The sequence below is a fragment of the Acinonyx jubatus genome, chromosome B3, assembly GCF_027475565.1.
Source record: "Acinonyx jubatus isolate Ajub_Pintada_27869175 chromosome B3, VMU_Ajub_asm_v1.0, whole genome shotgun sequence".
NCBI lineage: Eukaryota > Metazoa > Chordata > Mammalia > Carnivora > Felidae > Acinonyx > Acinonyx jubatus.
Window position 1 is genome coordinate 91,756,951 of NC_069386.1, and position 16,292 is coordinate 91,773,242.

The 16,292-nt window shown below is 35.0% G+C and overlaps 2 protein-coding genes across 15 annotated transcripts in view; one reads left to right on the forward strand and one right to left on the reverse strand.

Moving 5' to 3' along the window:
* FANCM (FA complementation group M) overlaps positions 1–8,831 on the forward strand; it is a 69,237-nt gene extending 60,406 nt beyond the window's left edge. For 5 of the 7 annotated variants that reach the window (XM_027065653.2, XM_053224428.1, XM_053224424.1 and 2 more), the window contains 3 exons: positions 551–926; positions 2,809–3,100; positions 3,682–4,107. In XM_027065653.2, coding sequence (XP_026921454.2) covers positions 551–926; positions 2,809–3,100; positions 3,682–3,820 — 807 coding nt within the window. In that variant the 3' untranslated portion in view covers positions 3,821–4,107. Of the gene's footprint in view, positions 1–550; positions 931–2,808; positions 3,101–3,681; positions 4,108–8,716 lie in introns of those variants that run through there. The other 2 variants (XM_053224425.1, XM_053224429.1) reach the window with 2 other exon arrangements.
* Positions 1–16,292, reverse strand: part of MIS18BP1 (MIS18 binding protein 1) — a 67,462-nt gene that overhangs the window by 3,615 nt on the left and 47,555 nt on the right. For 4 of the 8 annotated variants that reach the window (XM_027065658.2, XM_027065655.2, XM_053224430.1 and 1 more), the window contains 4 exons: positions 13,911–14,059; positions 9,209–9,296; positions 7,461–7,515; positions 6,491–7,278 (listed from right to left, as the gene is read on the reverse strand). In XM_027065658.2, coding sequence (XP_026921459.1) covers positions 7,175–7,278; positions 7,461–7,515; positions 9,209–9,296; positions 13,911–14,059 — 396 coding nt within the window. In that variant the 3' untranslated portion in view covers positions 6,491–7,174. Of the gene's footprint in view, positions 1–6,490; positions 7,279–7,460; positions 7,516–9,208; positions 9,297–12,527; positions 12,579–13,910; positions 14,060–16,292 lie in introns of those variants that run through there. The other 4 variants (XM_027065660.2, XM_053224431.1, XM_027065659.2 and 1 more) reach the window with 4 other exon arrangements.

Consider the following 16,292-nt stretch of genomic DNA (forward strand, 5'->3'; position numbering starts at 1 on the left):
GAAAAACAGAATGGAGCATCCAAGAACTGTAGGATTGTATCCTATAGTATAAGATACATGTAATTGGAATTAAGAAGTGAGGAAAGGATAGAAAGTGTATTTAAACAGTCAATGGCTGAGAATTTTCCAAAGTTAAAGAACCCTAGCAAATGAGTATGTGAGTCTGTTTTGAGTTCTTTTTGGTATATACCTAGGAATGGAATTTCTGGGTCATACAGTAATTCTCTTTAACTTTTGAGGACTCGCCAGTTTTCCACAGCGGCTGCACTATTTTACATTCCTACCAGATATGTATGTTCCAGTTTTTTTCACATTCTAACAACGTTTATTTTACTGTTTTATTTTGTTTTTAATTTTAGCCATTCTACTAGGTGTGAAGTGGTAGCTTGGTCCTTCATGTATGTAGTCACTTCGGTCATACTGAAGGAAGAAAAAAAGAGTTAAAAAAAAGGAAATAATATGATCACTAAGAAAAAATCAACTTCAGGTGTTAGAAGTTTTTGGCACTAATATATATTTAACCTGATACCAATATTTTCCACCTTTGCAGGTTGGTAGTGCCCTGGAGGATTCTAGCACATCAATGGCATACTGTTCCAACTCAAGACCACATTTGGCTGGCACACATGCTTCTCTTAGACTTCCACAGGAAGGCCAAAGAACTTGTATTCTTGTAGATAGTTGTGAAATCACTTCTGGTTCTGAAGTAATTTCTTCCTTAAGAGCAGTTCATGGCATTCAAGTAGAGGTCTGTCCTCTAAATGGCTGTGATTACATTGTGAGTAACCGCATGGTGGTAGAAAGGAGGTCTCAGTCTGAGATGTTAAATAGTATCAATAAGAACAAACTCATTGACCAGATCCGGTACCTACAGAGCATGTTTGAAAGAATATGTGTGATTGTGGAAAAGGACAGAGAAAAAACAGGTTTGTGTTTTTAAATGTTTTTGTTTATAAGGCTATAAAGGAACTCAGCTATTATTTAGTTCACTCTTCTACTGTCAGGATGTGGAAAACTCTTAAAATATAAATACCTGACTCATAAATGTTACTTCATATTTATACAAAGCCATGCTTTTCATTAGTCATTGTGTTTATGTTTTTGTTTCATAAATAGGTTTCTTTCTGTATTTTTTTACTCATTGTGTTTAAATGAGTTTGAGAGTTGAAGGGTGAGAAACTGAAGGCAAGTGAACCAGTATGTCTTTTTTCAGGAGCCCCAGAAAGGATTAGCGCCTTTAAGGCAGCAGTGGGAAAAGGGACAAGGATTCAGCAGGTTTAGGAGGTAGGATTAGCAGTAGTTGGTGAAAGGAGGCAAGAATTATTTATTTATTTATTTTTAGGTTTATTTATTTTGAGACAGCGTGAGAGCTCCAGTGTGTACATGCACACATGAATGGGAAAGGTGCAGAGAGGGAGAGAATCCCAAGTAGGTTCCACGCTACCAGCATGGAATCTGAAGCAGACCTCAATCCCACAAACCATGAGATCATGACCCGGGTTGAAATCAAGAGTCTGATGCTTAACTGACTGGGCCACCCAGGCATTCCAAGAATTACTCTTGTGTTGACCAGTTTCTTGGTCACTGGGCAGTTAGGAAGTGGTGCTCTTTATTGAAATTATGAATATTAGAGAAGAGCAGATTTGAGGCACAAGGGGTGTTCAGTTGAACACACTGAGTTCTTATTTGGTAGCTCAAATAGGTGCATAGGAGCTTCAGTTAGGGGATTTCTATGGCCCATATTTAATTGTAGGCGGAGCCCTGAGGATGGTGTAAAGGTCATGGAATATGGAATCAGAAGACACTGAGTTCTGGTGTCCCTACAGCTGTGTGATGTTGCATTGACAAATCACTCCCTCTGAGGGATTAATAATATACTTGTCCTATTCATCTTTCGATGTTATGAGGATTATGTGAAATCATATAGGCAAATGCCACTATGGAAGAGTTCAAGAATTATACAGTCATAACAGGATATAGTAAAAGAAGATAGCATAGTTTATGTAAAACATTGGTTTGGTAATTGAGCATTGTACCTTTTTATCCCCATGCTGTCACTGGTAAACTGTGGCCTTGGATAAGTCACACTTTCAGTAACCAAGTTTTTTTCTTTATTTTATTTGACAAGTGAGGGCTTTATATTCAGTGATCTCTTGGGTTCTCTTAGTGCTAAAATTCTATAATTTCTTCTTCACCAACATATCCTTTATAAAGGAAATAAATTTGGACTAAAGAGAAAAGTAACATTGCAAAAGTTACAGGGGGGAAAAGTTATGTAAAAAGTTTTGTTTTTCCATAATTAAAAGTGCCCCCAAAATGACAGAGGGTAGAATATGGAAAGAAATGAATGGGAAAGTTAAGGAAGTAAATTAAGAGGCAAGAGTTAAAGATGACATTAAAATGGGTATGCAGGGTTTTGAGTTATTCTTAGAATAAATACGTAAGATTTTGTATCAAGCCAATACTTGAGTTATTTATCAGTTCTAGCATTATGAGGAATTGTAGAGATAAGTAATATGGTCTTGGTCTTCATGAGTGAATTATCTAGGAATATAAGCTCTCCTCTGCCTACTCATCTTACTATTTGATACCAACTGAAGACACTCATAAAGATAGTTCTTATTTTAACTCCCAGGTATTTGAGTCACTTTAAATCTTTACTAGTAGGGTTTCTCATTAGCATAATGTGGCACTAATTTGCTTAATGGTTGTAGATCTTGGGATTTTAATAATATAAAATATAGTATTAATGATTCTACTTAATGTAAGTTACTCACATTTGCATTTTCCAAAATATGAAATATTTAGGAGACACATCCAAGATGTTTAGGAGAACAAAGAGCTACGACAACTTGCTGACTACCTTAATTGGGGCCGGAATCCGAGTTCTTTTCAGTTCCTGCCAAGAAGAAACTGCAGATTTGCTAAAGGAACTGTCTTTAGTAGAACAAAGAAAGAATGTTGGTATTCATGTTCCAATAGTGGTGAACAGAAATAAATGTGAAGCACTTCAGTTTTATCTAAGTATTCCCAATATAAGTTATGTAACTGCATTAAATATGTGTCACTGGTTTTCTTCTGTGAGAAAGATGACTAACAGGTATGTCAGTGTTAATATTTTTAAACGGTTACTGTAAAATGATTCTTAGAAATACTTCATAGAAATTTTAATATTATTTAAAAAACTAAAGATGTATAGTGCGTATTAGAGAATCTCATTCAGTAAAGACTTTTTGCTTCCCAGTGTTACAGTCACTGCATGAAGTTGAGGACGTTAATGGAGGGAAAAGATAGGCACCGCCTTTGGGGAGCTTAGAGTCCTCTGAGAGCTAGACAGCGCTTATATTTGATCTTGCATTCTAACATTTCTGGGCTGTTTAGTTCTAGAACTAGAAAAATATCACAGTGCAGATTTTACTAGTTTTTGATTATTATATTGCTTGAAAAGGAAAATTTTAGAAAATGCATTATTTTAAATTAAAGGCCCAGGTAAGATGTTGAAATTGTTATAAGTGACTTTGAATATAGGGAATAAGTGTGTTTTATTTAAACCATGCTAAGGACATATTAACTAGATGTAAAATGCTTAGAAGAAATGATTTTCTTAAAGGCTTATGTTTGGTGTTCTTTAAGCAAATAAGAATATTGTGTTAAGTCAAAAAGTTCTAATTTATTTTTCAGCTCACCTCAAGAAATCTCCACATGTGCACAAGTAACTCATCAGAAGGCTGAGGAGATCTATAGATATCTTCACTATGTATTTGACATGCAAATGTTACCAAATGGTCTTAACCAAGGGAGACTACAATCTGATGCATAATGATACTGCTCAAGGTGTGGTTATGAAAGAACTCTCACAATACTAAATGCATTTCAATAATCATTGCTGTGGTCTGTGATAATCAGTTTAAAATATGTAAAATAATATTCCCACATCTGTTTTATGTGGTGTACGTTTTTATTTATATAGATTATAAATTATTTTAAAAGAAAACCTGACATTCAGTAATCATTTTCATTAACTAGATTATGAAACTCATTTTTTTATTGAAAAAAAAAAAAAGGTTTACTGAAGGAGCTATTAAGAAAGTAAAAGCGGGCGCCTGGGTGGCTCAGTCGATTAAGCATCCAACTCTTGGTTTGGCTCAGGACATGATCTTGGCGGTTTGTGAGTTCGAGCCCCACACTGGAGCCTACTTGGGATTCTTTCTCTCTGCCCCTCCCCTGCTCATGCTCTCTCTCTCTCAAAATAAATAAACTTAAAAGTAATAGAGTTAGAGACGTATTTTAGAATTTTTCCAAAGATTATAGTAGTGTGGTTGCCATTTGTTAGCATTAATAGGTTGTGGTGTCTGCCACCAACTTAGTGGTCGTAATTTTTCCTATATATAAATCATAATACCTAGAATATTTTCAATGTCCTGAATCTACCTATATATTGGATAAGGGCAGTGTGTATATATATATATATATGTGTGTGTGTGTGTGTATTGGGCAGTAGCTGTATTGTGAGATAAATGCTCTAGTAACTAGTAGAGTTGGAAATTTAACTGAGTATGTTCATCTTACCAAAAGTGTCTCAATCAAGTACAGTCAGATCCTGTTATTATGAACTGCACTTTACACTTTTTTTTGTTGAAATACCATATTCAAAGAAGTGGGATATTGGCTTAGATTTGGGAAATTTAGTATAGATGAGCTGTTGAATAGGGACTTCGTTGTGCCCGTAACATTGCATCTGTGATATTATTAATATTTTAAGACAGACATCTCCACATTTATATCTGCAACATCTGAGGCCCTTCTTTCTAGTTAGTCTAGTGCTAATGCAGCCTTTAACTATGGATTCCCACCCCCACCGACACCCCCATTTAGGGTTTATTCTGTTTGTCTTATTTTTTCTTGCTACACTGTAGGGTAGGTGAACCAACATCACAGCGGAGAGCTCTCCTTGCCTTAGACTTGGCAGGGGCTTCAGAGCTCATCTAAATCAAATTGCTTTTTTTCTTATCAGGTGATTGAAGTGAGGCCCACAAACAAGTGACTTACTCAAGTTTACTGGGAAATCCAGAACCAGAACCCAGGAACTAGATACAATTATTTTTCACTAAAAAGTTATTCTAATTGTAAACATAGCTTCCTTGGGGTAGTATAAATTCTTTTCTGAGACTAGCAGATTTCATAGTTCTGCTATTCAATAATTCTGTCAAAGCCAGAGAGAAAAGAAGTTCTAGAAGTTGTTGGCTGATGTGCAGCTATTGATTTATTTATCTCTCAGGCTCAAATTTACCCTTTAGTATCTTGCTTTGCTATAATGGACTGGACTTTTTGAATATTTCTCCCTACAGTGAGCATGATTTAAGCTTTGTCAGTAGAAGGAAGAAAGGGGCTTCTTTCTTGTTCCAGTATGTTGTTTTGCTGCTTCTTGTTCCTCTTACATGGGGTTAGCGGTGCATGTGGGTGGAGACATTTGGTGGTTCTCTGCCTTACCTCAGCAAATTCACATTGACTTGGGCAGATGACCACCTTGCAGCATCTCCCATGCAGACAACAGTGTGCTCAAATTCTTTGTGTCCACCCATCAGACAAAATATAAGTTAACATGGTATGAGGGACATAACCTAGAGGATTTCACTTATGCTTGCTGTGTACAGAGATTTATCCATATTTAAGCTGCAATAGCCTTCATACTCTTACTGGTAGCACTGAACTTTCAGCCCTGTTGATGATTAATCTTTAAGCGCACTTTTAAGTGTCCTTTGGAGGTTACTTTAACCCTTCCTAGCATAACTTATGATCTGATGGGACTAACCAGGTACCTGGCAGGTGGGATACAATAAAACTGACTAGGAAGGACATTGAAGCAGCTCCAGTAGGACACAGGGAATTTGGGGGAGGGAGGGCCACACTCTTTGGTTTGTATTAAGTCTGTGCTGCATCAAAATTATCCCTTTGTTTCTCAATATAACTACCTTCTAACTCCTTAAAAGGAGTTAACGTTAACATTATCCATTAACATTAATAAGCAGCATGGTATTATACCAAATACTGGCAACTTAAGTTCTACAACAGTATTTCACTCTGAAATAATCCCTCGTTTGTTCCATCCATCCACAAAGACATCTAAAAGTCTTTGTGGCAGAAACAATTATGATCTCAGTCTAACTGTAATATTCTTGTAAAATCTTATGTTTCTATAAATCGTATAGTTTTATAAACTAAATTCTTAAAAAAAAATTGTTTTACTAAAAATTCTGGCATTTTTTTTGAAGAAACAAGCTGAACCAATAACAAAATGCCTATCTGTTTAATTTCAATGATCCAGCAAAATACAAATCCAAATGTTCTAAAAGCAAAATTTATTTGAACAATCTAACTGGAGAGAAAGGGTAAGTGAATATATACTGTAACCAGAGGAGAAATATTCTGTCAAATTTTAAAACAGAATGACAGAATAAGCTAAAAAAAGTTTATTTCCAAAGGAGCTGTCTGAAAGGAGGAAAATAATGTTTTATTATGACATGGCATATTAACTTGACTCTTTATAATGGTAGATCAATTACGTGAACGTCTAATCCAGTCTTTTTAATACTAAGGCCAAATGTAAACTATGAAGGTCTGCATATGTAAATAAGGCTTAATGTGACAAAATTTATTCTCTGATTCTACCTAATAAAAGTACTAAATTTACATAGGTTTCATAGCTGTGCCAATGATAAGTTTTAAGGAAAAAATCAAGTGGTAACAAATGCTAATACAGTTGTCATGAATTTGTAGCCAGCAATACAGTCTACTTTTTATTTCCCCTCCCCTACCCCTTAAGGGTAGCAACATTTTCTTGGGAGCTTTTTAAAAAAATCTGTTTGGGACATGATTTTCTTAAACAGATGCTTAAGAGAGACTTATCTAGAATATTTTAATGTTCAAAAAACAGAAATATACAAGTATGTATACAAGCAAAACAATTTTCCTTATATTTTAGTAACCTATATCAATGAACAGCATTCTACAGAAGGATGTTTTACTCTGCATACAAACACCTAAAACCTTTGAGAAGGAATCCACAATTTCATATGAAGGCACATTATAAGGAAAATAATATGTATTCCAAAAAAAGATATAAATACACTGTCTGCTTCTTGACAAAAATCCTGGAAATATTTTCTCATTTATACTATGCAGAATCAGAGTTTGAAAAATAATAATCTTTCTCTTCTTCATCTAAAGACTCCATAGCATTGGTGAAAAGTTTTCCAATACCAGAGTGTTCTCCTAATTCTGTAATGAGAAATTTAATAAAAAAGATTAATATACTTCTAAAAGTAATTTCAATGAAATTGAAAATAATGAGAAACTGAATAGGTCTGCCCACCTGCAAGCAGCTAATTTTAGTACCATGTGAATAAAGAGACTATCTTACAATAGAACTGAGCTACCAAAGAAAGATACAAATAAATTACCTTTGTTACACAGAGTTTTTTTCCTTGATGTTGGAGTTGAAAACTCAGTTTCAACCTGTAAGAGAGTTCATGTTAATAGCTAAATAGTACCTCCTGTGAATTCTGCCTCAAACATAGACAGAATAAGCTTGCTTCATCCCCTGAGTACCTCGAACACGTGCCTATAACAATACCTAATCACATAAGTATCTGTGAAACATCTAATTCTCCTTTAAGTTGAATTTATCCAGAGAAAGAATACTTCTTCAATGTTATTTCCCACTGCTGGCAAACTGTAAGAAAATATTACAGACTAATGCTAATGCTATAGAGGTTACAAGATAGTCTATGGGCCTTTGACAGTTGTCAAAATCTAGGTACTCATTCCATTCCATGACACTAGCAAAACTTAAATTGTTGATAGACAAGTTTTAAGTGTATGATGGAGACTTACTACATCAGTGCTTTTAAACTGTTGGCCATGGCTGGCTATCTTTAAAAATGAAAAGGAATAGAATAGAAAATGACAGGGCATACACACTGTATTAAGAGTAAATATTGTTGAAACTTTCAAGATACACTCGTGTTCAGATTGTGACGTAAATGTACTTTGAAATGAGTCAAAACTATCATATCATTTAGCTCTCAAGATCATTCAGTGACATTAAATCAATATGATTCCCACACTGATGGTACATTTTACTCATATATGAACAAAACGAGATTAGAAAGTTCAAGTAGCTTATTATAAAGCTGTATGGTCAGTCAGATCTTGAAATAAAAATTTTTTGACACTAAATCCTTTGCTCTTTCTATCCTCATGCATTGACTAAAATAGTAATGAAAAAATAGGACTAAATCACAAAGATACCATAGTTTGGTAGGCTACTCAAATTATGACCCATTAAGAAAAACAAAGGCCCAGTAGTGCTTAGGATGATGTCAGAAATGCAGAGAAATAAAAATTATTAATAGGAATAGTCCTTATAGATCTATCCATATGAACTTTTCATCATTATGCAGACAGAACAGACTGAATGGATTAGGGTCTTGCTACCACTCAGTATGGTCCATGGATCAGCAACATAGACACCTGGATTTGGTGAGAAATGCAGAAATCTCAAATCTGCTGGATCAGAATCTGGTGTTTAACAAGATCCATAAGGGACTTCTACGCACATTAAAGCTTGTGAAACAACTGTCAATGCAGCCTAACTTCACACTGGCAAAATAGGAACTAGAAGCCAAACAAGTCTTTCTTACTATGTTGATTCCAGGTCCTCTGCAACAAACCAAAATTTCATTCTCATAAGGAATGTGAGACTGGAAAAAGAGAATCTAAGAAACATGGAATCTGTCTACACCTTCAATTTTAGAGATTTCTTTTGAAGAATTTAGTCTCCAGGATGATTTTAAACCAAACTGCCCAGAAGTGTCTACCATTTCCTATGGACAAATGAAACCCATAAAGATTGGATGTGATTATGCAATGCCAGTGTTTAGTTTAGAAACTCTGAGAAGAATTATACTGCATGCATGCTACAGTAACAGTATTTCAACATGGGCGAGGGAGGAAGAAATTGCCATAACCTGATCAGAAGGAATATACAATCAGGAGAAAAGGTGGTCTTCAACATTTTTACCTCCATAAATTATATTTCTCTAAGATTAACTACTTTGAGAGCAAGGACTTATATAACTTAAAACTCCACAATTTGCCATCTATCAATATATCAACAGATGTGATGAATAAATGAATAAATACTTACTCTTTTTTTCTTGATATTGCCCCAGACAATGCCACCTTTACTTTTATGTTCCTTTTGCATACGAAAAACATATTTATCACAGTCATCCCTGTTTGAATACAAAATAATTTTGTCAACATTATCATATTTCTATTCACAGGTTGAACAGCAGTTGACAAAATTAAAATGTGTTCCAAGCTTTACTTTAAAAAATTTTTTTAGCGTTTATTCATTTTTGAGAGACAGAAACAGAGCATGAGTGGGGGAGGGGGCAGAGAGAGAGGGAGACACAGAATCTGAAATAGGCTCCCGGTTCCGCGCTGTCAGCACAGAGCCCAACGTGGGGCTCGAACTCTTGAACTGCGAGATCATGACCTGAGCCAAAGTCGGACGCTTAACTGACTGAACCACCCAGGCACCCCTCCCAAGCTTTTCTAAAAAGTATATTTTCTGAGAAACAAAAGCAAAAATAAACTATTGGGACTATATCAAAGTAAATAGCTTCCCCCTCCCCGCCCCCGGCAAAGTAGATAGCTTCTGTACAGCAAAGGAAACCATCAACAAAACTAAAAGGCAACCTATGGAATTGGAGAAGATATTTGCAAATGCCATATCCAACAAAGGTTTAGTATCCAAAATATATAAAGAACTTATAAAACTCAACACCCAAAAAACAATCCAATTGAAAAATGGGCAAAAGAAATAGACATTTTTTCCAAAGAAGACATCCACATAGCCAACAGACACATGAAAAGCTGCTCAACATCACTCATCCAGGAAATACAAATCAAAACTACAATGAGACAGCATCTTACACCTGTCAGGCTAAAATCAGGGGTGTCTGGGTGGCTCAGTCAGGTGTCTGACTTTGGCTCAGGTCATGGTCTCGTGCTTCATGAGTTCAAGCCCTGAGTTGGGCTCTGTGCTGACAGCCCGGAGCCTGAGATTCTCTCTCTCCATCTCTGCCCTTGTCCTCATCTCTCTCTCAAAATAAATACACTTTAAAAAAAGAAAAAATGGCTAAAATCAGCAACACATGAAACAACAGGTGTTAGGATGTAGAAAGGGGGGAATCTTGCACTTTTAGTGGGAATGCAAATTGGTGCAGCCATTCTCGAAAACAAGAGCCTCCTCAAAAAGTTAAAACTTGAACTATCCTATGATCCAGCAATTGTACTACTAGCTATTTAACCAAAGAACACAAAAAAACTAATTCAAAGGGATACATGCACCCCGATGTTAAGAGCAGCACTATCTACAATAGCCAAATTATGGAAACAGCCCAAATGTCCATCTGATGAATGGATAAAGATGTGGTATACATATACAATGGAATATTAGCCATCAAAAAGAATGAAATCTTACAATGACATGGATGGAGCTAGAGAGTATAATGTTAAGCAAAATAGGTCAGAGAAAGACAAATACCATATGATTTAATTCATATGTGGAATTTAAGAAACAAGCAAAGGGAAATAAAAAGAGGCAAGCCAAGAAACAGACTCTCAACTATAAAGAACTGATGGTTACCAGAGGAGAGCTGTAGGGGGATGGGTGAAACAGGTGGTGGGTTTTAAGGAGGGCACTTGCTGTGATGAGCACTGATAATACAGAAGTGCTGAATCACTATATCATACACCTGAAACTAGTATTACTCTAGGTTAACTGGAATTTAAATAAAACTACAACAAAAAGGTATATTTTTCTTTTCCATTTTTAAAAAGACCATGGTGTACTGATAGAAATGGACAAAATGCTTCAACCAAACATTTAAAAGGAAACACTGAATATGAGTATTCTAGGAAATTATGGTTTTGCTTACTGTTCATTGTCCCATTTGTGCCCTTTCCAACCACTATCTTGCTGCTTCTCTTTTCCAGAATCCAGAGACTTCTTGTCCCTGGACTCCCTTTTATTAGACCTCTCACTCCTTTCTCCTGTTCACTTTCTTCCCATCACATTGAATCTCACAGGTAACCATTTTAAGGATATACCTGGTGATGAAAACTCTCAATTCAGTCTTCAATTCAGTTCACAAGTCTTTTATGTCTACATAGTTACATCTTGTTTATATTCTCCACACCAACTATGAAATTTTTTTTCATTTCTTTTTACTTTTTTTCCCCTCTCATTCTTAGCAAACAGGCTTGACCCAAGTAGAGTTACAAACTGAAGCCAAACAGAATCGCTATTTCATTTCTCCCTGCAATTTCTAGTGCTGCTTATGACAGTAAATCGCAGTTGAACAACACTTCTGATTCTCTCTCTTGGCTCCAAGATCCTTTTTGATCAATGATCTTTTCCTTTATGACGATTTAGGAGCAACCTTAAAGGTATGACACGTAGAAATTTCTAAATGTGTGATTGTATTAAGATATTAATGTGAACCACAAATAATGCTGCGTAGCTAGTAAGAAGCCTAGCCAGCTGTTCAGGATCAGTACCTCATGACTCTGTTGTCAGAAGTCACTTCTGAAGTGATAAAAACTGTTTCATTATTTAAAATTGTTATAAAAAGGAAGTAATCTATTCAAGCTGGTGAGTCAAGAGATAGTGTAGAGGCCTAGGAGACATTTTTTAAAATAAAGTGTTAGTAAATATATTCATGATATAAATGAGTCTATGTATACTATGTAGTCTTAAAAAAGAATGTATTCCTGTAATTGTAAAAGTGATACACCAAAACTCACTTAAATGTAATTCAATAACCTAGATAACAGCTGGTGATGTTTTTAGTCAAGAAATTTCCTTTCTGAATACATGCTGTTATGAATTGGAATCATATTGTATATAATTTAACTTCTTAGCTTTTAAAAACTATTGTCGGGGCGCCTGGGTGGCTCAGTCAGTTGAGTGTCTGACTTCAGCTCAGGTCATGATCTCGCGGTCTGTGAGTTCGAGCCCCGTGTCAGGCTCTGTGCTGACAGCTCGGAGCCTGGAGCCTGCTTCCGATTCTGTGTCTTCCTTCCCCTCTGCCCCTCCCCCACTCATGCTCTGTCTCTCCCTGTCTCAGAAATAAACATTAAAAAAAAAAAATTAAAAAAAAAAAACAAAACTATTGTCTACTGAACACTATTCTTTGTCATTAAAAATTCTTGAAGGCATGGTTTTTAATTATTACTTATTATTCTATTATGTGGATAAATCCTAATTTCTTCACTTATTGGACATTTAGGTCATTTTTATATTTTCAGTATTATGTTTCATGATGAACATCTTTGTTCATACAAATTTACATACATACTTGCCCAAATATATTTCCTCAGAATTGACTCACAAAACCCAAGAGCCAAAGAGATGAGTATTTTAAAGCTTTTCATGATTTGGCCAACGTGCTTACCAAAAGCTTTGTCCAAAATTATACTCTGAATACTTTCACCTGCAATGAATACTAAATAAAAAATAAACAAAAATAATTTATGGATTGCTGGGGAAAAATTATGTTTTTAATAAATAAATGCAAATTAAAATTTCACCAAGCTTCAGGAGATGAATGAATACTTTTTTCACAGTCATTATTATTGGCTTTTGCCTCATACCCCATGGAAATTACTCTTACTAAAAACAGCATTGTCCTGCTTGATTGCCAGATAGAATGGCTTATTTTCAGGCCTCATTTTTATTACTTTCCATTTTTTCTCTGTGTCATTCAACTGCTGGCCACCCCTGATTTTTCTTAATTTTATTTATATTTTAAGTGCTTTTATATTCACATAGTTCAAAATTCAAAAAGCTTCCCTCTTTTCTAGTCTCCAAGCTATCTTAGTTTCTCTTTGTAGGGATCACCCATTTTCAATTTATGTATTCTATAAGAGATATTTCATCAAAGGAAAGCAATTCTGTATATATACACATATATATGCAAGTATAAATACACAGCTCTTATTTACACAAATGATAACACGTAATTCACGGTATCTACCTTTTTTCATTTACTAATCGTGAACATTTTTCCGTAATAATAATTTCCTCATTAATTTCTATGGCTATATAATATACCCAATTTTTGTGATTAGTCCCAGTGGTTTGGATTCGAATTGTTTCCAGACTTTTGCTATTATAAACAATACCCTAAAAAGCTGTACATTCACTATTCTAAAAGCAGGATGGATAGGTTAAAGACTGTATTTACAATTTTGATAGATATTTACAAATTGCTGTCTGCAGAGACTGTATAATTTACCTTCTCCTCACTAGTAATGCATGAGAATGGCTTTCTTTTCCTCTTAATTTGTAGGAGTGCTATATTAGGAAAATTAGCCTTTTCCTTTGACGGGTTCCATATATTCTTTTCTCAGATTACTGTTGACCTTTTGATTGCTTAGGGTGGTTGGTATGGGGTAAAACTTTATTTGGTTGACTTTACCATTTGTTTTGTTAGTGTTTTCTGAGTCTTGCATCATAGTTAGAAAAGACTTTCACTAATGTACAATTATAAGATAATCCTCCAAGGTTTCTTTAGGTATATTTTATAGTTAAATTTGTTACATGCAAAACTTTGATCCATTTGGAATTATCCTGAGGTAAAGTGTGAGCTGTGTGTATCCCTACACTACTGAACCACACCCCTACTTGTTGAAACTGTCCATCCTTTACTTCTAGAAACTATCCTTTCTTGATTTCCTTTTTAATGATGCCTCTTCTCATTATTGACATCTACTCTCTTCAACTCATGAAATGCCAAATGCTGATGCAGAGATTACAGTATCATATGCATATTTACCTATTTATAGAGGCTAGCATGCCAGGACTGACATGCTGACACTGAGGAGTTTTTGCCAATGGAAAGACAACTGATGATGGAGTTGTTGGATTTTTGTCCATACTGGGCAGAATATCATCCTCTTCTGCACTGTCCTGGAGACTTGGCAACTAAAAAACAAATATTTCTTACTAGCCAGCAGGCTCCCCTAAGAATGGGATTTCTCATTATCACTAAATATTTTTGGGTGGGATAGAACAGAACCTTAACCTCTAAAAAAACCTTATTTTCTATTGTGTTAAAAGGAGACAATGACAAAGTTGTGAAAAGACCAGTGTCAGCAAATGTTTTCTGTAATGAGTTAGTATATATTTTAAGTTTTGTGGTGCATACAGTCTCTGTCCCAAATATTAAACTCTGCTGTTGTAGCATGAAATCAGACATAGCTATGTAAACAGTGAGCATGTCTATGTGCCAATAAAATTTTGTTTATAGAAAATGTGGTCCACCGGATTTGATCCATGGGTCATGGTTTGCTTACCTTTGTGTAATCAGAACACAACAGAATTAATTCACTGAATGTTATGGGAACTCAAGCAAGTATTAAACTTTTGTGTATATATATTTCTAGTAAACAGCAATTCAATCATTAAGATTTTATCTAAGTTTACATCAAAACATTAGAAAAAGCGGATTTATCCCACAGAAAATGAACTTACTTCACTGCTTTCTACGTTTTATTATTTTTGTTTTTAAAATGTCGCTACTATTGCATTTAAGCCAAAACATATATAAAACCTGAAATGATGGTAGAATTATATAAAGGATATAACCTCTAAAGGACCATGGTTGTTATGCAGGGAACACAGTAAGAGACTCAGGTGGCTCCTTTAGAGATCTCCCTTTACAACCTGTGTAGGCAAAAGGAGCCTAGATAATGATGTTACTAAATTCTTAAAGCATTTGTGTAGCCTTTTAATATTGGAGGTAATGTAACAATATTAAGAAATGAGGGGCACCTGGGTGGCTCAGTTCATTAAGCATCCAATCCTTAATTTCAGCTCAGGTCATAATCTCACAGTTTGTGGGATCAAGTCCTTGCATTGGGCTTCACCTGCCAGCACAGAGCCTGCTTGGGATTCTCTCTCTCTGCCCCTCCCTTGCCCCTGTGTGCTTGCTCGCTCTCTCTCAAAATAAATAAAGTTAAAAAAATATATTAAATGAGTAAATTAAAAAATTATCCCTGAAGGTTAGCTCACTAAAAGATTTTATACTTCTATCAGTTGTCTATATCTATCCATTTTTGTATTAACCTTAATATTCTTAACATTTATATTTATATTCTAGAAAGAGTCTCAAATTTGTACTTTATATTGTATTTGACCATTTATGAAGAACATCCTTATTGGATATAGGCTGCTTCCAGTTTTTTGCTGTAAAGATAAACCTGCAATGAAGGTCTCTGTGGATATTTTTGGCTTCTTTTGAATTTCTTAGGATAAATTTCCATGAACAGAATTAATCTTATGGCTCTCAAATATTGCCATGATGCTTTACAAAAGGTATGATTCACTTATACATCCACTGATGTATGACTATTTCAAAGTTTCCACTGCTTTTTGTTATGGAAATTTTAACTTTTTTGTAAAAGATTCTGTAATTTAGAATATATACATATGATTTACTTTGTTTTCCTCCAATTGCTAGCCAGTATAACTAACCACTTTTCCAAGTATTCATTCAGCCTTTAAAATATTTTCTTGCCCACTTTTCCCATGATCTTGACAATTTTTAGTATTCCAGTAACATCTGAATGAGTTCTTCATATTGTAAGCATTCTTTATTTGTTGTAAATATTTTTCCCCAATTGAAGTTTTTAGTTGTACGATTTTCATACTACAAAAATTATTTTATACATTCAAATGTCAACTTCGTGCTGTCATCTAATCCTTCCATTGAATTTACTACAGAGTAGGTAATAATCTTTTCTTAGCACCTTTTTTTTTTGTTTTTAAGTAGGCTTCATGCCCAGTGCCAAGCCCAATGTGGAGCTTGAAATCATGACCCTGAGATCAAGACCTGAGCTGAGATCAAGGGTCAGATGCTTAACTGAGATCAAGGGTCAGATGCTTAACTGACTGAGCCACCCAGGTGCCCCATCACCGTTTTAAATTTGCCTCATTACATACGAAATTTTAAATATAGACGTTTAGCCTATTTCTGGGTTTTCAATTTGGCTCTACAACCATTACACTGATGAGAACAGCATGTACTGGCAGACTGTTTCCTACAGTACATTTTGGGTGATGTCTGTATAGGCTATCAATCCTTGGCCTAAATACTAGGGATGAACACTAACCATATATAAAAATGAAAGATGTAAAAGTCAATATAAAGAGAGCA